Source organism: Gavialis gangeticus, unplaced genomic scaffold (assembly GCF_001723915.1).
Source record: "Gavialis gangeticus isolate Ggan-Ray unplaced genomic scaffold, GavGan_comp1, whole genome shotgun sequence".
NCBI classification, from domain to species: Eukaryota; Metazoa; Chordata; order Crocodylia; family Gavialidae; genus Gavialis; species Gavialis gangeticus.
Window position 1 is genome coordinate 47889287 of NW_017729004.1, and position 26913 is coordinate 47916199.

At 47.1% G+C, this 26913-nt stretch overlaps 1 protein-coding gene across 1 annotated transcript in view; it reads left to right on the forward strand.

The window, feature by feature from the left end:
• ST8SIA6 (ST8 alpha-N-acetyl-neuraminide alpha-2,8-sialyltransferase 6) overlaps positions 1-26913 on the forward strand; it is a 105576-nt gene that overhangs the window by 51177 nt on the left and 27486 nt on the right. The window contains exons 5-6 of the mRNA XM_019508339.1: positions 18382-18526; positions 22609-22721. Of these exons, the coding sequence (XP_019363884.1) occupies positions 18382-18526; positions 22609-22721 (258 nt within the window). The remainder of the gene's footprint in view (positions 1-18381; positions 18527-22608; positions 22722-26913) is intronic.

The window sequence follows — 26913 nt, forward strand, 5'->3', positions numbered from 1 at the left end:
TTTTTTTTTTTTTTTTTTTTTTTAGACTTTTTTTTTTTTACAGAATTTGGAGATAATGGACGCTTTTCTTGGTGAAGTGTATGAAGAATTAAAAGGGCTGCTTGTGCTTTTAAGTTCACATTTGTCTATTTGTACCTCTTAAGGAGCATCTGTGTTCCTCCATGTGTCCATCAACGGGTCTGTTGCCATAGTGCTACATGGATATTACTCCATGCTGCTTTCTAAAAGCCCTGTGATCTAGGTGAATATAATTAATTTTATCTTACATTTTGAGGAAATTCAGTGCAGTGCAGTTATGTGAGAGGAGATAGTGACAAGCTGTAAGACCTATTAGAAGGAGGACTAGCACTGCCACTCACATGCCTAATCCACTGGAGTTTTCTAATGCCTATATCACTGTGTTCCTAGACAAACTGCTTTACTTCAGTGTTTGCTCAAATATAAAATGTACCTACCTTACAAGGATGCTTAATTTACTATTTTACAAAGCACAAACACACTCACCAACCACCAATAAAAAGATACATTTGCAGCATTCAAGTACAAAGTAGATAAGATGATGCATTTTTTTATAAAGGATATAAAGTCCTCAAAGCATACATTAACATCTAAGTAATGAGAACTTCCCCACTGTAAATAAGTTAATTTACAGGTGTTCTCTGTGAACATGTTTTTGCCCTCTCCTCTGCAGCTAATGGCTGCTGTCAGATTCTGGGTACTGGAGTTGCTGGCCTGGTCTGTATGGTAATTGCTACATTTTTAGAAAATAGCACTCACTAACGTTGAGCAAATGTTCTGCCCTGTAGCTGTATTTCCCAACAGACCCAAACCAAACAAAGAGATTTGAATTCGTATAAGGAACAAGAATGGATCAGAAAGGAAATATTTACCTTTGTACTTGGGGAAAAAATTAATGTGGCAGCTTTATGCTTCACCACACTCTAATTTTCCCATTGGTTAGATCATCATGCACTGAGTAGAGTCTGGCTAGCCCACTACCTTCTGCATCTTCTATAGTGTAGATGCATGTAATTGTTCCTCCACCGTCTTTACCCCACTCCTCAAGTACAGGTTCCTTCCTCTAAAGCAGTTAGAGTGAATATGCCCATGTGTATAGCTCAGACACAGTGTCCTCATTCTCAACCTGGCAATGGTCAGTGTTCTGACAGCTGAATGGTAAATTGTCTTCCCACATACCACTTGGTCACATGTCACTTAAAAACAAAACAAAAAAAAATGGATTTTATAGGATCTTAGGAAAGTAGGGGTAGAAAGGACCTTACCAGGTCATCTAGTCTACCCCCTGCTCAAGGCAGGATCATCCCTGACTAGACCATCTCAACCAAGCGTCTGTCTAACCTGCTCTTGAAAATTTCCAAGAATGGAGACTTCACAGTTCTTTAAGCAGTCTGTTCCAATGGTTGACTGTCCCTATAATCAGAAAGTTTCTCCTCATCTCCAAATTAAATTTTCCCTGCTGAAGCTTGAGGCTGTTGCTCCTACTTCAGTGCCCTACAGCCACAGAAGAAAAGCTCTTCTCCATCCTCTCTGTAAATCACCCTTCACGTATTTGAAGACTGTTATCAAATCCACCTTCAGTCTTCTCTAAGCTATGTAGCCCTAGCTCTTTCAGTCTTTCCACTTAAGTCTTTTTCTCCCAGACATCTAATTATTTTTGTTGCCTGAGCTGGGCTCCTCTTAATCTGTCCACATCTTGCTTGAAGTGTGTGGCCCAGAACTGGACCCAGTACTCCAAGTGAAGCTTCACTACTGCCAAATAGAGAAGAAGAATTACTTCCCTTGATATGTAAGTGACACTCCTGTTGATACAACGCACATCCAGAGAGCATGTCACCTTATAGATGAAAATCAGGTTGTTCAGGCATAACTTGCTTTTGGTGGATTCATGCTGGCTTTTCCTCATCAACTTATTCTCCTCTAGGTGCTTCACTATAGATTTCCTGAGGACCTGCACCATGATCTTTCCAAGTACCAAGGTCTGGCTGACTGGCCTGCAGTTTGCTGGATCCTTCTTCCTTTTCCCAGGCACTAACCATGATGCAATGCTACTGCACAGTAGTGTCTTGTGTAGACATGCCCAGTGTGCTGTTGCAAAAAAAGCCAACAAGAGCACACTGTTGGCTTATATTCAGTTTGTCTACTGTGACCCTTGCATCCTCTGCTGTACTACAGCCTAGTCAGTCATTCACAGTCTGTATTTATGCATGTATTAATTCCATTCCCAGTGTAGGACTTTGCACCTGTCCTTGTTGAATCTTATCTTATTGCTAGCTGACCATTTCTCCAGTCAGTCTGTCATTCTGGATTGTTGCTCTGCCCTTCAGAGTGTTTGCAATTTGGTGTTATAGGTAAATTTGCTAAGCATGTACTCAATCCCACCATCCAAAAAATTAATAAAAATGTTGAACACAGACAGACCTTTGGGGAACCTCACTTGATACCTTCTCCCAGCTAGACATTGAGCCATTAGTTACACTTTGAGTACCATGATCCAACTAATTATGTATCCACCTTACAGTACTTTCATCTAGACTCTATTTCCTTAGCTTGATTATGAGCATGTCATGGGAGACTGTGACAAAAATCTTGCTAAAATCAAGGTACTTGCTAAAATCCATTGTTCTCTCCCACATCCAGAGAGCATGTAACCTTATAGAAGATCAGGCTGTTCAGGCATGACTTGCTTTTGGTGAATTCATGCTGGCTTTTCCTCATCAATTTGTTCTTCTCTAGGTGCTTCACTATAGATTTCCTGAGGAACTGCACCATGATCTTTCCAAGTATCAAGGTCTGGCTGACTAGTCTGTAACTCCCTGGATCCTTCTTCTTCCCTTTCTTAAAAATGGGTATACATTATACCTTTTCTAGTTATCTGGGACCTCACCCAACTTCTGAGTTCTCAAAGACGGTAGCAAATGACTGAAATTACCTCAGCCAATTCCTTCAGTACTCTCTAGGGTGCCTCCCATCCAGTCCTGCCTATTTGAAAGGTTATAACTTCTCTAATTCATCTCTAACCTGTACTTCTACTATTCTGGGCTGTTTGTCTCCTTCCCTGTTTATGAGCAGGAAGTAGAGAAGAGCCTTCTCCCCTAGTTGGGAGAATACCTACCATCTGTATCAAAAAGTTTATCCCTAATGCACTCCAAGAATTTGCTAGACTGCTTGTGCACTGATGTGTTTCCCTCTCAGAAGATCTCCAAATAATTAAAGTACTCCCTGAGAACTTGGTCCTGTAATTAGGAAATTTGTCAGCTGTTGAAAGAAGGCCTCTTCTACCTCCTCCTCCTGGTTTGGTGGCATGTAGCAGATGCCCACTGTGGCATCCTTCCCCCCCCGCCCCCCGGTGTTCTCCTCTGAACTTTTCATGAAACCCACCATCACCTTTTGATTTTTTTTTCTTCTTTTTTTTTTTTTGCCCTTTCATCATCAGAAATCAGTCTCCTGTTCTTTGACTATTTGCTGAATTACTTTTTATACCAGACACTTCGTTAATTGCCCTTAGACATCCTGTAGAAATGTATAGTGTTATGTGGTTAAGTATAGCAGCCATTTCCCCTGGTTTTTACTTCTTATCTTATCCATCAGTCTATTCTGGTAGTGATATGCCAGAGACATACCACTGTGTGCCATCATGACTGAATAAAATCTGTCTAACAAAAACTTAGGTAGGAGGAAAAGGTGCATCTGAACACTTTCTCTCCAATAGCTAAACTTGATCTGAGCCTTCAAGAGGCCAAGAATATATTCAAATAACTACTATTCAGTTGGGCGCGTTGGTTGTAGCAGTGTTGCTCTAAGGACATAGGCTGATAAGGTTCTTTGGGTAAATCTGATATTTTCTTATTAGAGCAACTACAATTTTTCAGTCAGTCCTTTTATCTTAAGGGGAAAAATCAGCCTTGCTCTTTCTGTTCTTTTTCAGAAACCAGAACAGAAGTCAATCATCTCCAGTAGTCCAAGATGTACCTCTTGGATTCAAAACCCAACTATATTTAAATCCACTTGATGCTTCTTGCCAAATCAAAATCTCATTTTCATTGGATATGAGAGAAATGAAATGGACTTGCCTTTCCTTGGAAGGCTCATTCCAAAATCTTTTGTAAGCCATTGTAAGATGGCTTGCCTCCTCTATAGATGTTCTTTCAGCTACAGTATTTAGAGTCTAGGGTTCCTTAGGTAACCTGAATATTATTACATTAACATTCTTCACATATTTCCCACTTTTAAAGATGTGTTTCATTAGTAAAATTACAGAACCCAACTGGGTACCTTCAGAAGCTGCAATTGTGTTTTACACCTACACATTTCTTTATTTTAAATGAATTGGGACTAAAATCTTTAGTCTAAAATTTGGGCTGCATGCCCTTGGTGGCACATAAGCTGCACATAGAAGGAGTGCAGATTTTCAAAGTAATAGCAACCACCAGCTTGCTGTGGTTACTAGCTAGCTGGCACAGCCCTCAGAATGGCTGGTGACAGCTGCAGGTAGTAAAAGCATTGGTTCAGAGGAGCTTCTGGACATTCTGTGGAGCTTTGCATATGTAATACAAGATGTGACCTTTCTTCAGGAGGACAGCCCTGCTCTAGCAGGCCTCAAGATCTATGAGGGCAGCACTTCCCTTCCATAGGTATAATATAAGCCTGAGCAGCCCAGTCCCTATACAAAATGACCTTAACCCCAATTAAAATTACATTTATTTTAGAAAAATTCTACTGTTAACCATTTTGAACATCTGGAATAGAACAGTTAAGGGATCCGTCCATCTCTCACTGCCACCTGCCTTGTATCACCATTCACCTTAGTACCTCTTCCTAAGTATACATGCACATCCAAGTAAATTGCTCAGAGGCTGTGAAATCCCACATGCTATTCAACAGATCCAATTACAGTACACTACAAACAGTATTACCATGGTGAGATAGGAAGTAGGTTCTCATTGCTGTTCAGACCATAGACTGCCCAGTCACTTTCTCAGGCATAGATGCTCTACAGTCGTCTGTAATTGGGAATATTTGTTCTAAGACTAATAAGTCAGTCTCCTCGAAGTGGCAGTATTGCTGTCTCTACTTACCAAGTGTGGTTGGGGTGCTCCAAGTAGGCCGCAAAAAGTGAAAAGGGTAGCCCCATAGGCTAAACTCCTATGGCACAGCATCACTCCTTGGAGCATTTCCTACCTCTCTTCTCAAAATCATCATCTCAGTTCCTCACCATTTTTTCTCCACAGCTGTGGTCGTGGCTCACAGTGCAGCCTCTAAACAGGAAACACCTTTTATCCTACCAAGAACTGTCCAGTCCTACTATGCAAGCCTCAAAGCTTTCTTTTAACTCAGGTTATTGTTAGCTCAGGCTGCCCAGTCTGAACTAGTACATCTTCCCTTGCCTGTACCCTGTATAAGCTCAGAGGAACAAAGGTGGAAATGCTCAGTCAGCAAAATCTTAGGCCCCTGGCACATGTTTATCTAAAAGTGGGATGGGATGTGAATCCTGATTCCAACAATCCTGCCTCCTACCATGCCACATGTCAGGCATGATTGTTGGTGTCAAGGATCAGACCCAGTTTTGTCATTACTTGCAAGTGCAGTGGGATTGGGATCATAATCCCAGGCTCCCTCTCACCAAGAAGTTGAAAGAAAAGTACATGCAGGCAGTGTTCCCTCTAAGCTGTGTGCATGCGCAGCAGTGCGCAAGTAAAAATCTTGCTGTGCACAAACTTTTTAAGACCGCACACCTGCCCAGAGAGGAGCGGAGTGCGGTGGAGGCACCGGGGCTGGCGTGGGACACTTACCGAAGGCAAGCTCCTCACTCCTCATGCAGGGCAGGCAGCAGCTCCTCCCCGAGGCAGGGATGGGGGCTGGTGTGGGCTCCACCATCTCCAGGGAACTGCTCTTCTCCCCCGCATTGCCTCAGGGAGTGAGGCGGCACATGACATCAGGGCTAGGGAGTGGAGCAGTTCCCCAGAGCCTCTGGAGCCCAGGGAGCAGTTCTCCGGAACTAGCAGAGCCTCACGTGGGGCAGGCAGTGGCACCTCCCTGAGGTGAGGCAAGGCAGGGATGGGGCTGGGAGCTGGTGCAGGCTCTGCCAGCTCCAGGGAACTGCTCCACTCCCCAGCCCTGATGCCATGTGCTTTCTCGCTCCCTGAGGTGATACAGGGGAGTGGAGCAGTTCCCCAGAACTGGCAGAGCCTGTGCCATCCCTGTCCCTGCCCCAGCCTCACTTCACCTCACCTCAGGGAGGGGCTGCTGCCTGCCCTGCATGAGGAGTGTGGAGCTTACCTTCGGTAAGTGTCCCACGCTGACCCCGGTGCCTCCCTTTCAGTTCTGTCGATTTGATTGTGTCCAGCCCATGGCTGGGCCACAGCACGCCACTGAACTGCTCCGGGCAGCAGTGAGCATGGAGAAGAGTGGTGGCTGAACCCTGCCCCCTCCCACCTGAACACTTACTGGTGTACCGCACCACACCAAAATGGGGAGGTGGGACTGAAGCGGTGCGCTCACGGACCACTACTCCTTAGAGGGAACATTGCATGCAGGTTCGGGACCAGCAATCACCCGACTGTCAGCTCTGGCCTCCAGGACCACACAGGGGCTTGAACTGGTTCACTCTGGTGTGGGGTGTGGGACCAGAGCTGACTAATTGTTGAGGCTGGTTTGAGTCCCCAGTGCAGTGAATTGACAATCAGTTGATTGTTGGCCCTGGCTAGGATAGCCCCAAGTCTAATTCAAGACCAGGGTTATCCAAGCCAGGCCAACAATCAGCTGATTGTCAAAACCTCACACTCACAGCTGTGTCCAGACTGCTGGATACTGGGGATCAGGCTCCTGGCAAGGGGTGGGGGGAGCCAAAGGACTTCCCTACTGAGGACTTTAAACCCTGCTGGGAGCCTCTGATCCCCCATTCCCTGGAAGTCTAGCCAGAGCTGCCAGGCATGGAGTTTAAATTCTCCTGACAGGAACACTGAGCACACTTTCAAGTGCCCTGGCTGCTAGAAGCCAGAAACTGGGTAGCCCTAGTGGCTGGGTCTGAACATCTGTGCAGTTTTAAAAAGCATGCCTGCAGCCCAGCTGTGGCACTCCTTTAAAGTACCCCATGCACCAGGACCCACAGCATGGGACACAGACAGTAGGAGAGTTGGGAGCTCCTGGCTCTGCAGCCACCTGTGCCCCACACTGGGAAGTGACATCTGAGTGGGGAACTCCCACCCCACAGCTGCTGCTTCCATGGGCACCCCAGGAGCTTTAAAAAGCAAGCACAAAGCTGAGATTCTCACCTGCATGCCTGCTTTTTAAAGGCATGGGGTACAGTGAGCCCCAGCTAGAGTGATGCCCCCGATGTTGGGCTCATGGTGTGTTTCCACCCCCCCAGCATCTTTCTGTGGGGATGGATGGGATAGGGGCATGTGGTCCAAGATGTTGTGCTGTCCTTAGCCTGATCCCACTGATGAGGTTGGGGATGGCTGTGTCCAGGACCCTGGGGCTGCTCCATACCAGATCCTGTGAGCACTGGAATCTTTCATGGCTCTGCCCTGACATGCCACAAGTTCAATTTAAGACTCCATACAAACAAGCCACACAGATGTTACAGATTATTTGTGAAACATTTTTGTGGTGCATTTGCTGTATTATCACAGCATAAATTGGCTTTAAGGTGTAGCCAGGTTACTGTTTATGGTGCCATTAACACCTTAACCTCATCCTAAAATTAACTTGTGCCAGAGCCCTTAAAGAGCCTTCTGCTGCCTGGATTTCAATAATGCTTCTCTTTGTACCTTCTGTGTGGGGTGTCCCAGTCACATGCTTGCCCATTTTAAAAAAATCTATTCATATTTCTACAAAATTCAGTTAAAATACAAATAACAATACATTGTAAGATCAATATATGCATAAGCCAATAATACCATATGAATGTTCCCTAATGCTAAACAGAGCAATAATTCCACCTGTATGGAAATGTATTCCATTTAAGCAAATGACCCTCTTTCCTCAATAGTTGGGTTACTCTATGATTGCTAAGTATAAAACATGAACAAATATATGTTAATTATCTGGTTTTCCTTATGGAACTGCTAAAAACTACTGATTTGGTACTGTGAATTGTTTGATTTATTCTATTTTAAACTCTTCACTGTGTGACGGTAAACTTTAGCGGATTAAAGCCAAGCACTGTACAAAATTAAATGAAACTTTAATAAAATAGGTAATATTCATCTTCTTTTATCTTTGATATTAGTAAATAGTATAAAGAAATTAGTAATATAATGCAAAGCCCCAGTAAATTGAAATGATATACTCTTCCACTCACTGCAACTATTTTTGGAAGAATTGCAGACAAAAAACCACCTTCATATCCGTAACTCTGCCCTTTTTTAACTGTAGGTGTACGTTGTTATTTTGCAGTGGCTTCCTTTTGGACTGTTGTCTTTAAACCACGGGCAGGCAAAATATGACCCGCGGGCTGGATCCAGCCCACCAGGCCGTTCTATCCGGCTCGCAGGTCCCCTAAAAAATTTAGAAAATTAATATTAATCTGTCCTGGCTGCCTGTCAAAGATAACAGGACCCAGGGGCAGTAGGACCTAGGGGGATCCAGTGGCAGGACCCAGCAGCTGCAGGAAGGCTGGCCCAGCCCCACCTCCCACTCCCAGTGGGAAGTCCCTGCCTAGCAGAGATGTCAAGCCTGGAACTATGGGGATGTTCCTGCCTCCCTCCACCAGAGGGAGAACCAAATAAGAAGAGGGAGGGGAAGCAGGGGAGGACTGTGGGGAATCGCCCCAGTCTGCTGGGCTGGGCTGGCTTCTGCAGCCCTGGTGCTGCAGCTGGGAGCTATGTGGTGCCAGAATGGGGGTTGGAGGTGGGAAGTGAGGAGGAATGGTGGCAGGCAGGAAAGCAGGAAAATGGTGGTGGCAAGCAGTGGGGGAGTGGCAACAGGTGGGAGCACGAGGCCCACACCAGCGCTCTGGGACCAGTGCCAATGGGGCCCAGAGTGGGGCAGGAGGAGCATGGGACCTGGACCAGCAGGGGCTCTATGGAGCCAAGCTGGGTTGTGCCAGCAGGGAGAGGGGAAGCGCTCCTGTCACCCCACTCTGGGCCCTGCCGGTGCTGACCCTGACACAGCAGCACAGGCCTCGCACACACTAACTGCTATTTCCTCACTGCCGGTTGCTGCCATTTCCCTGTTTTCCTGCCTGCCGCCATTCCTCCCTGCCCCGAAGCCACTCTGGCACCACCTAGTTCCCAGCTGCAGCGCTGGGCCACAGGACTCGGAAGGAACTGGCCTGGCCCCATAATTCTTGGCTGGCTCTGTGTGGTGCCGGCCAGACCAGGCCGGTTCCTGCTGCATTCTGCGGTCTCAGCCACTGGGACATGGTGCTGGAGCACTGCGTAGGGGTAGAGGGGGTGGCAAAGCAGCAAGAGAACTGTTACTTTAAGTACATGTTATTTTTGCTTTGTAACTGGTTATCTGAAATGGTATTTTTTCACTGATCAGATGACTCATAAACAGATAAATGGTTTTCAAGATGAGGTAAATACCTGTAGCATGAAATTTATGGAAATCTTAGTAATAGGAATATGTGCAATGTTTCTTCTCTAAGTAAGCTTACTTGTACAGAAATTTGTGTAAAATCAATAACTGTGACTGGCTATGACTGTCATCTAAGGGACTTTTTTAAGTTATAGAATCAGAGAACTATAGAAATGTAGGGCTGCCTACAACTTCAAGAGATCATCTAATCCATCTTTAGATGGATAGAACACTGGCTGGAGCATCGGACTTGAGGGTAGTAATCAATAGACCAATGTTTAGTTGGCAATTGGTATTAAGTGGAGTGCCCCAGGGTTGGTCCTGGGGCCAGTTTTACTAAATGTTTTCATCAACAACCTGGAAGAAGGCATAGAGTGCACCCTCAGCAAGTGCAGATGACACCAAGCTGGGGAGAGTATTTGATATGCTGGAGGGTCGGGGTAGTATTCAGAGAGACCTAGACAAATTGGAGAATTGGCCCAAAAGAAATCTCATGAGGTTCAACAAGGACAAGTGCAAAGTCCTGAACTTAAGATGGAATAATCCCATGCACCAGGACAGGCTGGAGGCTGACCAGCTGGACAGCAGCTCGGCAGAAAAGGACTTGGAGGTTACAGTGGACAATAAGCTGAATGTGAGCCAACAGTGTGCCCTTGTTGCCAAGAAGGCTAATGGAATACTGGGCTGCTTTGGTAGGTCAAAGGAAGTAATTATTGCCCTCTATTCATCACTGATGAGGCCACATCTGGGCTAGGGGCAGACATTCAAAAATCCTGAGCCTGAATTGATACAATCATTGCATGTTAGACTAATCTACGTAGACTGAGCCAGTTTGCATTGGACATCCGCAAAAACTACTTCACAGTTAGGGCGGCTAGGAGCTGGAACCAACTTCCAAGGGAAGTGGTGCTGGCCCCTACCCTGGGGGTCTTTAAGAAGAGGCTGGATGCCTACCTGGCTGGACTCATTTGAGTCCCGTTTTTGTTTTTGGGGTTTTGTTGTTCTCCCGCCCTGGCGGGGGGTCGGGCTAGAAGATCTACTAGGTCCCTTCCGACCCTAAATCTATGAAACTATGAAACTATGCAAAGGAATAGACATTCAGTTTTGATTCTGGAAATGTAGGCACATGACTGCAGTGGCTCAGGCTAGAAACTGAGGGTGGGGCCAGCAGCAGCAAAGCTGAAGGGAAGCTGACTTGGGGGGCACAGTCAGGCCCCCAGCAGGCTGCCAACTATGATTGGGGAGGGGTTTAAACCCCCACCCTGGCCTGCAGAAATCCCAGTCAGGCTGTGCCTGGGGAGGGAGGGGGGAAGCAGCCCTTGTCCCCAAGGCCAGACACTGGCCCGCACAGCTCCTCAGGCAAATAGGAAATAAACTTCCCTGTCTTGGCTCTTGAGTACAGTCACAGGGACCCCAGCAGAGCATGTGAAAGGAATCCAGGAGCTGGAGCTGCATCTCCATGTGCTGGGCAGAAGTCACCAGGCTGAAGCTTCTACCTGTCAAGAGCAGTGCAGCATGAGCAGAAGCTGCAGCTGGAGGCATGGGGGATATAATAACCCTGCTGGCCCTAGCCAGAATGCAGCTTCCAGTGCAGCTGTTCCTGGTGTTGCTCTGCCCACTTTGCCTCCAGCAGCTCTTCCTCATCCCTCTCCTGCCCCTGCTGTGCTGTTCTGGGTCACAGGGGTGGAGGGATGAAGCTTCAGCCCAGTGGCTTCTGCCCAGTGCTTGGAGCTCTGGCTCCAGCTCCTGGATGCTTTCCACCCACTTGCTGTCCCACAGGGGCTGCTCATCACACCAAACAGGCAGAGCAGATGAAAGACATCCAGGAGCTGGAGCCAGAAACCCATGTCCTGGGCAGAAGCCTCCAGGCTGGAGCTTTCCGCTTGCCCTCCCAGAGCGGTGTGGCAGGGGCAGGGATGCCAACAGCAGCTGGAGGCAAGGCAAGCAAAACAGCCCAGCCAGCTCACGGCTTGTGAAGAGGGTGTGGCTGGTAGGGTGCTGCACAGGACAGGAGGATCAGCAGTGGCTGCAGGCATATGAACCCCTGCAACAAGCAGCTGTTGGGCTTTGGGCCCATCAGCACCTCCGAGCCAGCCCGGGCAGCCTGCTGCCTGGCCAGCCACTGCCCGTGCTGCTGGGCCAGGCTGTCACAGAACTACAGCCAGCTGGGAAGGGTAGGCCCAGGCCCAGGCCCAGGCTGAGGTTCCATGACAGCCCTGTCCGGCCTGGGTGCAGGGAACCATCCCACTGCACAGCTCCCACAACCAGGACTGTCCCTGGGGGGGTTAAATCGAGGCAACCGCCCTAGGCCCTGTGCTTTGGGGGCCCCGCAGATAGTAACATACAGACCCCGCTGTTACTGGTTGCTTCTGCAGGGGGTCCCCCCCCCCCCCCGCCAACACCACCTCTAGTGTCTGTGTGGAGTTGCCACCCCCTCCTCTCCCCCCTCACCCCACTGCTGGCTTATGTGGGCAGTTGCCACCTCCCGCCACCACTGCTGCCACTGGCTTCTGCATGTGGTCACCCCCTGCCCCTCCCCCCCCGCCACCAACACTGCCACTGCCTGCTTCTGCAGGCAGTCACCATACCCCCGCCTCCCCACTTGCCATTGATGCTGCCGCCACCTCCTGTGGGCAGTCATCACTCCCACCCCCAGCCCTGCACAGGCTGATATGCCCTGGGCCCTGCACAGACCAAGGGATAACTGCCCACGGCTACAGCCCAAGTTACAGCTGGCTGAGAAGGGCCCTGCTCCTGCGGCCCAGCCCAGGCTGGTTCCTCCATGTCCACCCTCAGATTTAAAAGGAGAGTCTGAGGGAACTGGGCTTATTTAGTTTGGAGAAGAGAAGACTGAGAAGGGATTTAATAACAGCCTTCAACTACCTGAAGGGTGGTTTGAAAGAGGATGGAGTTAAACTGTTCTTAGTGGTGGCAGGTGACAGAACAAAGAGAAATGGCCTCAAGGTGCAGCAAGCAAAGTTTAGGTTAGATTTTAGGAAGACCTTTCTCACTAGGAGGGTAGTAACACACTGGAACCAGTTACCCAGAGAGGTTGTGGACCCGCCATCCTTGGAGGTTTTTAAGACCCAGCTAGACAAAGCTTTCGCCAGGATGATCTAGTTGGGGATGGTCCTGCCTTGAACAGGGGGTTGGACTAGATGACCTCCTGAGGTCCCTTCCAACCCTAATTTTCTATGATACTATGATCCTCCTCCACCAAGGCAGGTTCTATGTTATCTACAGCATCTCCAACAGATATTTGTCTAATTTGCTCTTAGAAACTTTTCCAATAAAGGCGGTTCCTCAGTCTCTACAGTTAACCTTTTCCAGTGCTTAACTATCCCTTTAAGTAGAAAGTTTTCCTAATAGCTAACCTAATTTTTCTTTGCTATGAATTAAGATAATTTCTTCTTGCCCTTCCTCCTTTAGGACCAATTAATCAACCTCTTCATTACAATCCTGTAATTATTAAAAGACTGTTAGTATGACAGTCAGTTACTTAAAGGGTCTGAACAAACTTTTTTTCACTGCTTAAACCTCCAACATAAGTTGTATGTGCTGTAAGCAATAGACAAAGCCTTGAAGAGACCCTCAGCAGGAGGGTGAATTTCACCCAAATTATTAGAAACTATATAGTAACTGTACAGCCTGCTCAGCATAAGAGGCCTGCTGCCTTATGAGCAAACCAGGGAACTATCTGATTCCATGTTATCCCAAAGGAGCAGAAGTAATCTGACACTGCCCTTGGCCAGCAGCTGATTATTTTAACCTGCTGTGCTGATTTGGCTGCTGTGTCTGGCCTGACGAGAGAAAGTTAGGTCACAGCTCATTTGCATGATGCCTGGTCTGCACCAGTGCTCTGAACGAGACATTTGAATAGCGCGCACACAGAATTCTTTGCTATCCTGGTTGGGCAAGTAACAATCCCAGCATTAAAAGTGATCATTTTAAGGATAAACAGTAATATAATAGAAATATAAAATAATATTCTTTCTAATCTGGACCTTCTGCCCCTCAGAAAGTATTATTGTAGTTTTGAGGGAAATATAACTACAAAAGTATCAATATTTTAAACTGGAGGTTTGGGTACATGAACGACGTACATTGGGATATGCAGAAATGGGGCTTTCCTGTACATGAGCAGCTATATGGTAACTGCTTCTGGCCGTGCTCTTATTCTGAGGAAGATGAAAGCTGAATTGTCACAATTTAGCCCACAGTAGCTTCCCTAAGGACTGAGCTGTTGTCTATTAATTTCTGCTTACCAGAGGGTAAAGAGTGGCACTCAGGCAATTGCTGTACAGCAGCTGTTGCACAGTAAAGCCCCTTGCCCTTTAACACTGTGATATGTTATCCGTATGTCCTCACCCTTAGAAATATGCTTAGGCACTACACTACTGTGCAAAAAAAATGCATAACGATACAAGATTATGCAAATGTTTACAGTACCTTCTATTAACAAGAATACTTTTGTGAATAAAATTAAGCGCATGCAGTAAGGTTCGTAAGATTGCTTTTTAAAAGCAGGTAAGACTGAGGAAGCAATCTTATTGTATTGGCTTCAGCTTGTGCAGTTAGAAAAAATATTTTCCAAAGTTTCCATTAACATTGAGAAACCATGATCCTAATCTGCCAAAGATTTGAGTGCCTCCAAGTCTGTGTGAAAACACTAGGAGTCTGTAAGGGCCTTCATTTCTGTTTTGGTAGATCCCATTGCAGGATTAAGGTCTTAGTAACTGATCCAAGGAGGAGGAAATTAAATAAAACTACAATATAGTATAGATTGGGGCGGGCAATTATTTTGGGCAGAGGGCTGCTTACTGAGTTTTGACAAGCCATCAAGAGCCACATGACAAGCAGCCCAGGGCAGATAAATGTTAATTTTCTAAATATTTTAGGGGCCCCGCAGGCCGATAGAATGGCTTGGTGGGCCGCATCCGGCCCCGGGGCCGCATTTTGCCCACCCCGTTATAGATCTATTAAAAATATTCTTGAGAATTTCCTCTGATCTCAGTGGGTCTTTGAATTAACTTTGTTTTTCCTGCTTATGTTTAACTGTCTTAGCATAATCATAATGTTAATTAAAACTACTCTTATTAACTCTGATATCTGCTTTTCAACTGGACTGTTTCTGCTTTTATTGAAGTACTCATTCTTGTGGAATGAGTAATAAGAAGGAAAAGTGCATCATCTCTGTTAATGAGTGTTATCTATCACAAAGGCTTTTCATCAGCTTGGTTTTCAGATCCTTGTAGCAATCATGCATTTCTGTTTTACTTAGCTGGGAAAGAATATTCTGATATTCTAACCTACACTAATGTTCCAAAGTTCTTACAAATATCTAATTTTGCAGAATGGTAAGGGTGTTTTATAAATTTGTTTCTGTAAATTCAGAATTGTGCATTTTCTGAGATATATACATGATGCTCTGTGTGATGCCTACATTTTCTTTTTCTTGTAACATCACTATAGCACTTCGGTTTAAGACAAATGAGTTCAATTTAGAAAAGTAAAAGAAACCAAACTGTTTGACTGCAACTGGGGCTGAGTCAAACACATCTGAATCCCCCTGCAAGCTTTCTCATTTAGGGTTCTTATTCCATGTCTTGACTTGTCATATTATCTCCCCACTCTAGCCATGCTTATTATTTATTTATATGTTCTATGTATAGAACAATCCCATCACATACCAGTATCTCTTCACTCATAACCCAGTCTTTCCCAGTAACTTTTTCAAACCAACACTTCAATAACCATTCTTACCTTCACTTCACACCATAGGCAGTGGAAGATCAGGGCTAATGGGGTGTAGCCCCCCCCAAATATGGGGCAGCAGGTAGGGCTGCAGGGCAGCCCGGGTGTGGGCTCTGGGCAGCTGCAGCAGAGGGGAAGGGGTGAGCAGAGACTCAGACACTCGCAGCCCAGATCAATTCCCAGCACAGCAGGCTAGTCTCAGTCTGTGAAGGGGAAGTCAGGGTGGCAGATCGAGACCCCCACAGTGAGGAAGAGAGTGAGGCAGAGGCAGGGACTGGGGTGAACAGAGCGGTGGGATGGGTCTTGGGACTACCCAAGCCCTGGGCAGCTTGTCCAGGGGTGCAGGGGGCTCCTGCCACCACATGCACCCCAGGAGAGTCATGGGTGGGCACGTGCCCCCCAAATTTGTATGCAGAGTGGAGGTGGGATGCCACTGCAGGCTTGTCTTTGCACCCCACTTCCTTCGCCACTGCTGTGGGAACTGCATGACCTCAAGTGCCTGCAGCTGTCAGGTAGGCAAGGGATCCAGCACAGCCTGGGGGTGGCAGGCACATGGGGGTGGCCACACAGCTCCTGAGGCAATGGCAGTGGGGTGCAAAAGCCAACTTGCAGCAGCATCCTGCCTCTGCCCCACACACAAATCTGGGGGGCCTGTGCAGGAGCCCACTGTGCTCCTGAACAAGCCACGCAGGAGCTCTGATCGCCCCACAACCCTCCGCACAGGACAAGCTGCACACTCCTGGACAAGCCACACAGGAGTGGCGGGAGCCCCCTGTGCTCCTGGACAAGCCACCTGGGGCTCTGATTGCCCCACAACCCTCCGCAACCCCAAGGCCCCATTCACTCCAGCTTCTGCCCCTGCCTCTGCCCCTGCCCCACTGCCTCCCTCATTATGGGGGCCTCAATCTAACCCCCCATCTGCTGCTCCTTCCCTTCCACAGATGCACGCTGTCAGCCCCCCATTAATATTTTCTCCCTCCACCTATGCCTCACACATGCTTACACAGCACAACCCATCTTCATGTATTTACCTCAGACCCATTGTCTGGCAGCCAGTCTCCTTCACACACACAGGAACTCTGTTCAAGAGTAATCAAGGCTTCTCTGATCTCACTGGAACGTGAAAGAGAAGTGACGAATGGTATAAGCACAAAGCAAGCTCTCTGCCATCCTCCTGGGATCTGCTGCTGCTTATAGGATTGGCAAGACTCTCGAGAGTCGCTTAGTGTAAACCCCTGCACAAATTCAGAGTTCCTTTTTACTAAACCATCCCAGATAAATAACTGTCCAGCCACTTCTTGAAAATCTCCAGTGAAGGAGATTTCACAGCTTACCTTGTTCCATTGTCCTAGTGTTTTACAGTCAGAAGTTTTTTTCTGACATTTAATCTAAATCCGTTTCACTGTAATTTAAACTTAGCCACATGTCCTACCCTCTGCAAGCAGGAAGAGAACAGTGCATCTGCATCTTTATCTCTATCTTCTGTGTGTTGTTCAGCTGGTAAAATCTACCCTCACTATAACAGGAAAAAAGAATGTATTTTTAGTGGAGCAATGGCTTGGTTTACCTCACTGATAGTGTTGGCTGGACAACTGGCACCCTCCCTTGCCTCCACCCTATTCTGTTAAAATCAATTTAATTTAGGGCACAGTTTGTCTGTATTGTTTAATTAACATTTTCCAGTGGCTTGGAATTCTTACCTCTATTCATTAAATGTGTATGTAATACAACAGCTATTCTTTACTCGCTGCGTAGAATTAAAAAAAAAAGTGTACTTCCAAATTATATTCCTGTGTGATGAAATGAACAAGTCTCTATCCTCTGCCGCTTTGTATTTTTATAATTTCCAAGCAGCATTGTTAGCACTGTTTAGCTTTTTCCTTGCTACACAATTAATACTTAATTAGCTCTGGTGGGTCTGAGCTGATATAGGAGAGGACTGTCAGTTCATGGATATCAAAGCTGGCCATAAATCACTTCAACCGTGAAAGTGTTAGTCCATACTTGCTGATGGTAGAGATGAACAGCTCCCCAGTGCATTGTGGGATATATCAGCCCACAGACCGAGGCACAGAGTAGCTAGACCAGTAGCAGATTCCAGTCCTAGTGCTGCTGTTCACAATGTCACAATTTCTCAAAACAATAGTATGTAGCATTTAGATATATAGTCATTAGAAAGTAACGTGAGATGGATGGCAAAGAATCAATCTTCCTAGAGGCCGTGTAAGTGGGACTTGAGCAGACTGTCTTGCCCATCTGATGGTCCTGTGTTAGAACCAGGCTATTTCTACTTCCATCACACAGGAGACACCTATCTTCTTTATTTCTAAGTTGTTTTTCCTATAATTTATCTAAAGTCTGTGAAAGTCGGGCACAGCAGTAGTTTTCTGAACAGTTGCTACAGTGAATTATTAATCAGTTGACTCAAAACCATCTAAAGCAGGGGCAGGCAAAGTCTGGCCCATGGCAGACTCCATTTCCCAGCAGCCCCTGCCTGCGTTGCTGAAGCCAGTTTCCATGGAGACCCCAGGAGTAGCAGTGCCTTGACAACACAGTGCCAGGGTTTCCATAGAGACTGGCCTCACCAGTGCTGGCAGGGTGCTCAGCTGGGAAGGCAGCTGCTCCAGGGCTTGGGTCTGTCACTGGTCCCTCCTTGTCCTTCCCTCATACCCCTTCAGTTTGCTATACTTGCCCATTATACCTTTGCTAAAATCTGAATATTCACTCTTCGGGGCAGGTATAGACATGTAGTTTTTTCACAGAGCCAACTGGAATAGGGTCACAGTTGGGGTCTTTCAGTTCTTCATAATATTAATAACTGATAACAACAAAAAGGGTAATTATTGACCTTTTCCTGAGGAAGAGCTGGGTATAGAAAAACAGAAAAGGTTCCTGAGCTTATCAAAAATCTTGCCAACTTTTTGACAAACAGCTGTCTGGGCCCATTACAAAGCAAGCCAAGGAAAACTTCATTCTGAAAGGTTCATGCAGCTTTACTGATGACTAAATTAATGAGAAATGGACTTTATTTTCTAGTTCTGTGCCACCTCTTTCTGATTCATTAGCTATGCTGGTCTTTTGCAGGTCAGAACTCGCTTCCTGCTGTGACGCTGCTCACAACTTCATTGCTTCTCAAAACAATACCCCACTGGGAAGTAACTTGAGTTATGAAGTGGACCATAAAAAGGTTATCCATATCACAGAAGACATTTTTAGGATGCTGCCTGCGGTAAGAACAGGTCCTATGACATTTTTGTTTTTATAACAATGGAGATACAATGTTTGTTTTGGGTCTCTTAGGGGGATCCCCCCTTTCTACGCTATTCTTTATTCCCTTATCAGGGACTTGCTTCTTGATAACTGCCTTACACAAAGGAGAGAGTTTGGTGGGACTCTCTTTAATGCTCATCAGCACTGCTCAGCTTAGCCACAGGGTCACTAGCGAGCAGCCCAGCAAGTTGCTTCCTCTTGCAGGAACCAAATATATTTTCTACTCCAAGGGCACATTTGCATGTTCATTAGTGTGCCGTGGTTACTGTGCATTTATTTTAGTATTTATATAATCAAGTACTAAATAAATGCACAGTAACTGGAGTTACTGTACAGTAGTGCTGGTGAATCCCTTTTGAGTGGCACTAATGCACAATAATCTAATAGTACTTCACAGCAGTGTATTAGCACTGTTTGTACTAGGATGTGCTACTGCACAGTTTTATTAGGCTACTGCATAGTTAGCATCTCATATAGACGTGCCCCAAGAGTTCAAGCTCATGGACTGAACCCTACTCTTCACTATTACATTGTTCTTCTGATTCCTATTTTCAAATGCTTATGAAATATTTTAATCTTCAATAACTATTTCATATTGTCCACCCCAATCCTGGTCACTCTGATGTGGGCTTATGGCTATTGTTATGCATATTCTCTCAGAGGACTGCCAGATTTGAACTAACACCTTCCACAACTGAAAATACTAACCTTTATGGGTTTGTGTAACAGGGCACCCAAGAAAATTTTTTGTAATACCCTGTTCTAAGGGCAGTCCACCTTGCTCTCACCCACCATGCCTTGATGTTAATTGGCATATATATTGCAGGAGGCTGCCCTGATATTATTATAATGACCACCCAACTTGTGGTCCTGGCCTTGTGGGCCAATCACATCTCTCCATACCTTCCCTACACCATGTCCCATGCCTCACAGATGGCATCCTTGCAGATCGTCTGTTGCTGATATAGCTTCTCTCTGGGCCTTCCAACCCCTTGGTCTCTCTCAGCCCCACTCAGGTTGCCAGACCCCTTGGGCTTTCCTCTGGGCCCTCAGACTCCTCAGTCTCATGCAGTCAGTCACGGGGCTATCTGCCCCTTGGTCTCTCTCTCAGCCCCTCTCCCAGTTGTTAGCTTCTATATTGGTCCCTTATCTTAGACCCTGTTAAATCTTCACTTTCCCAGCTTCTTTCCAGCCCTTGGACGCAGCTGAACCTGCAACCCTATCTAAGCCTAGCCCTCCTCCAGTCAGATGTCTGCCTTAGAATCCATTGACTCCCTTCATCAGGCCTAGCCTCACCTGCCAGTCCCTGGGTCAGCCGACTCTAATTAGTCCTGACCCCACCTGCCAGTGGCTCTGCAGACTGCCTGACCTTTTAAAGTGGCAGGCATGTCAAGTGCCCTGCCACAGTTGAAGTAGAGTCAGGCTTTGTAAGTGAATCTGTAACAGATTCACAACCTCTGGAGTTTTGGATCAGAATGGGGGACACTAATCTTTGAATTATATGTGTACCTCACTTCTGCTGCATACACATTTTCAAATGATCTGGCAGAATTCTCCTGGGTTTGTTCCTGGTAGAAAATATACCCAGATATACCTGAACAGACATTTGAATTCCAAATCCCTGAAGTGCAGAGAGCATGCAGTGCTGATGCTACACATCAGGGGACCCCTGTAAACACATCTCAGCATGTTCTGCAGGCTCCCTCAGTCTTCCTGTCAACAGATAGTAGCAATGCACAGAGCAGCCCTGATTGGCTGACCCAAACTGCTTAGAGTCAGTCTGTGTCTCCCTGCTACACAGTGTGGGATTTTTGAAGGAGGCATATTCTGCTCTCTGTTTGGCAGGAATAGTAGAGTCCAGACCAAGCAACATACTGTCTCCAGGACTGGGGAGGGAGGGAGAGCAAAACACTCTGGGATGCTAAAGACTGTTGTAGCTTCTCTCCAAACAGTAAATTGTACAGACATTTGTTCTCCCAGGAGTGATTTAACCCTCATTCTTCCCAGGTTATTTTTCTCCTGGAATAGGCATTTTTGCTCTAGGAGAAAAATTTGAAATCTTTGCAGCCCCCAGCCATAGGCATCTGACCCTTGGGGCTCTCCATGGTTTGGGAAATTCAGTGGCAGGGGAGTGGTGGCCATTAATATGGACACCCAGCCCTACTGCCAAATATGCAAACCCCAATCCCCATACTCTTGTGGCTGGATGAGGCCAGGCCATGTTCCCCACCCCAGGCTGAATGGGGTTGGGCCATGCCCCCTTTCCCTGTGGGGCCAGGTTGGGGCTAAGCCATGCCCTTTTCTCCCCCATGGGGCCAGGTTAAGTCCCCTGCCCTCTGTGGGACTAGGTGTGGGCTGGGCCACACCCACTATGTCCTGTGGGGCTGGGCAATGCGTCCTCCCCCCTGTGGGGCTGGGTTGCGGCTGAGCCACTCCCCTTTTCCCCCCAGGGGAAATGTCCTCTCCCTCCACTCCATAGGGCCAGGTTAGAGCTGGTCTGCCCCTGACCCTTCCACACAGCTGGATTGTGCCCTGCTGCAGTCACCCCATGTGGGATTGGAACCTCCTACTGGATCTGGCCTGTGGATGGCCTGGTCACTTCCCATCCAGCTGCCCACCCAAAAAGGTTGAGCACCCCTACCCCAATGTGTACCTGACAAGAGATACCTTTTGACACCCCTCACAACTTCTATGACTTACGTATGCTCTAGTACAGGGGTGGGCAAAATGCAGCCCGCGGGCCAGATGCGGCCCACCAGGCCATTCTATCTGGTCTGCGGGTCCCCTAAAAAATTTAGAAAGTTAATTTTTATCTGCCCCTGGGTGCCTGTCATACAGCCCTCGATGCCTTGCCGAAACTCAGTAAGCAGCCCTCTGCCTGAAATAATTGCCTGCCCCTGCCCTAGTACTATTGGTCTGATTTTCATCTCACACTGCTTTGAGTTCGGAGCAATTGGGAGTTACAGTGGTATAAAACTGAACTAAGTTAAAGGAGAATTATATGTATGATATCTGCTTATATGTATATGTACTTTCTATGGCAACCAGGGTAGTCTTGCCAAAGTGCCCTGTCATTAGAATACAATGTGTTTCTGTACTAAAACACACCAAAGTCAAATTCTTTCCAGGATCAAAAAGGTGCAGTTTTTCTCCAAATAAAACCCTTTTGTTATTTATCTTAAGAGAAAATTTTGTGGCAATTAATGTTTGCCAGTTTCCCTCTCCTCCTTATTTTCCCATAGAGTACTCACTGCTCCATCTCTCTTATTCTGTCTCAGAATAAGTGGCCAGTCTGAGAAGAGAATTTAGAGGAATTACCGATTGGGGTTGCAGGCCTCACAGAACCCTAAAGTCTCCCAAACTTTTAATTATTTCACATGGTCTTAATTAGCAGGGTCTGGGTTTTACTATGTATCAGTTGCCCCATGGCAACTTTCTATTTGCCCCAAGTACCATGCAGTAAATGAAATCCAGGGCAACTTAACCATATTTTATTTGCGTTAAGCTGCCCCAATTTAGCTTACCACAGGAAAAAAATGGGCACAGGGAGAGTTACTGTGGAGATGCTGAGGTATAGTAAATCCCCATTCTTTGTTAAAAGCAGGCACACAACTAATGCTAAGTGTGCATATGGGATCACACAGAATTTACTGGGGTCGTGACTTGAAAGTGTTTTGGAAACCTCTGCTGTGGTCCTATTAATTTGCTCAGGAACACAGGTATACTATCTGTTTAATATGATACAACACTGAATATACCTTTTTAGGAAAGGAAAAGAAAGAGTAATGCATATTTTTGTTCAGTTCTAATAATGCAACATTACTTCCCCAAACCACTGAAAGCAAAAATAGCAGCTCCTCCTCCATTCCTTATTTATTCAGGGCTCTCTAGCCAGGACTGCTTCTGGCAGACTGGTTTGCTGCATTCTGTTTACTTCCTCTAACTTACTGAACCTAGCCAGCATGAACAAACTTTCTCACTGGAACTGGGGTGTTGGGGGAGAGGAACTAACCAAACTTATGCCTTTTTATATCCTTGCAGTCCCCTCCCTTTCTAAGCTACCCCTTCAAGCACTGTGCAGTGGTTGGAAATGGGGGCATTCTGAAAAACTCCAGCTGTGGCACTGAAATTGATAATTCTGACTTTGTATTCAGGTAAGAGCTGTTAAATTATACTGTAATCAGAATGTATTAAAACTCTTAAAAAGCCTGGTAGGCTGAAAAGTGCAGCAACAATCAGAGCACACAGTATGGGCATACAGTCAAGACACACCTCTTCCTCTTTTGTCTATCTCCCTGTTCTATTCTTTGCATACAATATTCAAGGATGCTGTTCTGCTCTATAAATTTCAGTCTCTGTCTATTTATAAGAAAAGAATAGAGTTTTAGTGATAACATGTCTATGACTGCAGGGAAATCGAGCCACCCAGATATATTCTAGCATAGAAGTTAATCATCTGAGATGCTGAGATTGTCACTTACTGAACTGTCATCTGAGGGTGAAGGGCATGATCTCTGGATTGGGAAAAGAGATTTAAAAAGGCTGTGGTACAAGATGGCATAAAGTATGTTAAATGCTGTCCTCTTGCCTTGTAGTCTGTGGGTGCAGACAGAAGTGCACCTCCCAAGTCTAACTCATGGTGATTCATAGAAAGTGCCATGAGTTAGACTGACCTTCCTGACTCAACAGACGTTATCTGTTGGGTGAGGAGGATGGAGGATTGGCTCCAATATGGAGCCAAGCTAGGGGAAGAGGCTTCATCTGTGCAGCCTCTCCCCCTAGCTCTGCCTCCCCTCTTGCAGCTCTGTTGCTGTCTCTGACTGGGACAGGGGAGAAGAGGCAGGGGAGGGAGGTCCATTCTGGGGTTTTCTCAGCCCCGCTGGAGTGGGGAGTGAGTAAATTGGAGCCTGCACAAGGTGAAGGGCTTCAATCCACACCCCCTCCAGCAGGAGTGAGAGAACCCCAAAAGGGACCTCCCTCCCCTGCCTTCTCTCAGTCCTATCCAGAGACATCAGCTGGGGCCAGGCTGGAGCACACAGAAATTAATAAAGGCTCTCTGCTTTGGAGAATCTTTCGTTTTAACCTCATACAGTGAGAGTTAATTTGTCACACGATTAGAGTGTTCTGCAGCTGTGCTCTTCTGTGTGGGCACAGCTTTAGATACTTTCAAGGGGCCAGTCGCACAACAAATGTAATTTCTGTCTGTGTCCTGTATGTTTTCAGGCTCCAGTCCAGCAAAGCGCTTTGGTGTACAGTATGTTTATCTTTCAGTACATCATATTGACAACAATGGAATTAAGTAGACCCATTAAGTCGACCCATTAAGTCCCTAAGTCCCATTTTTAAAAGTGATGTATTTACTTAAAAATCACATTGGATATCAATAGGATTAGCTCTTAAATCACTTAAGAGGAAACTGAGGGGCCAAATATGTAAAGGTTATGTAAGCACCCAAAAGTAGAGGTGGGTACCTGGTTGGATTTTCAAAATTTCTTGCATATCTAACTCAGTGGTTTTCAACCTTCTTTCATTTGCGGACCCCTAAAAAATTTCAAATGGAGGTGTGGACCCCTTCGAAAATTTTGAATGGAGTTGCAGACTCATTTGAATTGTAAGTGTGGGTATTCACATAATTTTGATTAATCATAGTCATCTTTCACAGACCCCAAAAATATAAGTCTGTGGGCCCCCAGGTGTCCATGGACCACAGGTTGAAAACCAGTGATCTAACTGACTGGGAATTCAGCTGGGCTGACTTCCCATCCCTGGCACTAGAGGAGAGGCTGGACACCTTCAGGTCAGCTGGCCCAGACAGCTTAGACCCCAGGGTACTTAAGGAGCTGGCAAGCATCATAGCTCTGCCACTGGCAGAGATCTCTGAGAACTCATGGCATTCAGGCAAAGTGCCCAAAGATTGGAAGAAGGCCAATGTGGTGCCTGGCTTCAAGAATGGGAGGAAAGTAGATCCAGGGAACTACAGGCCCATCAGCCTGACCTCTATCCCGGGGAAGATCTTGGAGAAAATCATCAAAGAGACCATTCTTGACAAACTGGCTGAAGGCAGTTTCCTGAGGGATAGCCAGCACAGGTTTGTTGCGGGTAGGAGTTGCCTGACGAATCTCATCTCTTTCTGCGACCAGGTCACATATCACCTGAATAAGGGAGAAGAAATTGATGTCATATAGCTCGACTTTAAAAAAGCTTTCAGTTTGGTATCCCATGATTGTGTTATAGAAAAACTGGCCAATTGAGGCCTGAGCTACATCACAGTCCACTGGCTGGGGCATTGGCTTTGAGGTTGGACCCAGAGAGTGGTAGTTGACGGAAGTCAATCATTGTGGTGCACTGTGACCAGTGCAGTCCCCCAAGGCTCCGTCCTTGGGCCTATTCTTTTCAACATCTTCATTAATGATGTGGACATTGGTGTCAGAAGCGGACTGGCCAAGTTCACTGATGACACCAAACTTTGAGGTAAAGTGTCCACACCTGAGGACAGGATGGTGATCCAAACTGACCTTGACAGGCTCGGAAAATGGGCAGATGAAAACCTGATGGCCTTCAACACCAACAAATGCAAGGTACTCCACCTTGGGAAGAAAAACCAGCAGCCTGCTTATAGGCTCAGCAGTGCTACGCTTGCTAGCACCATGGCTGAAAGCGACTTTGGGGTCATGATTGATCACAAGATGAGTATGAGCCACCAATGTGATGTTGCAGCCCAAAACCAAGCAAAACTCTGGCTTGCATCCATAGATGCTTCTCTAGTAAATCCCAGGATGTCATCCTCCCGCTGTACTCGGCCTTGATGAGGCCACAGCTGGAGTACTGTATCCAATTCTGGGCTCCACAATTTAAAAAGGATGTGGAGAAGCTTGAGAGAGTCCAAAGGAGAGCCACATGCATGATCGGAAGGCAAGAAAACAGGCCTTATGGTGAGAGGCTGAGAGCTATGGGACTCTTCAGCCTGAAAAAGCACAGGCTCGGGGGGACCTGGTGGATGCCTGTAAGTATATAAGGGGTGTACATCAGGATCTGGGGGAACGCCTGTTCACCAGAGCGCCCCATTGGGATGACAAGGTCAAACAGTCACAAACTTCTCCAAGACCATTTCAGGCTGGACATAAGAAAGGACTTCTTTATAGTCCGAGTCCCCAAGGCCTGGAACAGACTGCCACCAGAGGTGGTGCAAGCACCTAGTCTGGACTCATTTAAGAGTCAATTGGACGTTTACAATGTAGGGATCCTGTGACCCCAGCTGACTTCCTGCCCCTGGGGCAGGGGGCTGGACCCGATGATCTTCCAAGGTCCCTTCCAGCCCTAATGTCTATGAAATCTCCCCACCCCATCGGGCAGAGTGGCCAGTGCCTTCACCTAGCCCAGGGGCCGCATCCGGCCTGCCAGGCACTTTCATCCAGCCTGGAGGCATCCACCCAGCTGTAACCTGCCCAGCTCTTCTGCCCATGAGGGTGGGAGTGAGGCACCCACATATTTAGACACCACACTAGATACCGTATCTTGCTTTGCTCCCACCCTTGTGGGTGGAAGGGCCTGGGCCCAGCCAGCATGCAGCTTCCAGGTGGGTCTGCTGCTGCCACTGCTGCAATCGCCATTGGACCTGCTCAGCTTCCACAGCACCTCATTCACTCCAGGCAGCAGGTAGAGAAGCAGTGGGGGTGGGAGTGGGGCAGGAAGCATGAGGCTGGGTCTGGTTGCAGCCCAGAGCCCGTGCCCAGGGGGCCAGTGGGAGCATGGAGCTTGGGTGGGCAGGGTGTGGGTGTGAGGGATCATGGCAAGATGTGGGGATTCCTCACATCCTTCCCTCCAAATGGTGCGCAGCCTCTGTCGGCAGCAGCAGTAGCACCAGCAGGTGTGGGTACTTATGCCCCGTGTAGGGACTGCTGCCTGGCAGTGCATGGCTCTGGCCAGCACTGCACGCAGCGGAGAGAAGTGAAGCCCAGCCAGGCCACCTCTATTGCAGGGGCTCCACGTGATGCACTTGCACCCCTTTGCACTTGTGCAGCACTGGAAAAGCCCAGCATGCTGGAGCTGGCCGCCCCCTTGCTGCTTAGGTCCTGCAACTCCACCAGAAGTGGAGGGGAGCCCCACCCACTGCTTCCCCATAGAGTCCCAGGACCTGCATGGCAGGGAGCAAGGAAGGCAGCCAGCTCCAGCATGTGGGACTTTCGCAGTGCTGCACAAGTAGGGTGTCAAGGGCCCGCAGCAAGGCGGTAGCCCTAGACTTCAGGAGGGCCAACTTCATTGAGATGAGGAGATTAGTGGGAGAGGCACTGGGGTCCTTGAGGGCAGAGGAACTCAGTGTCCAAGACGAGTGGTCGTTCCTTAAGG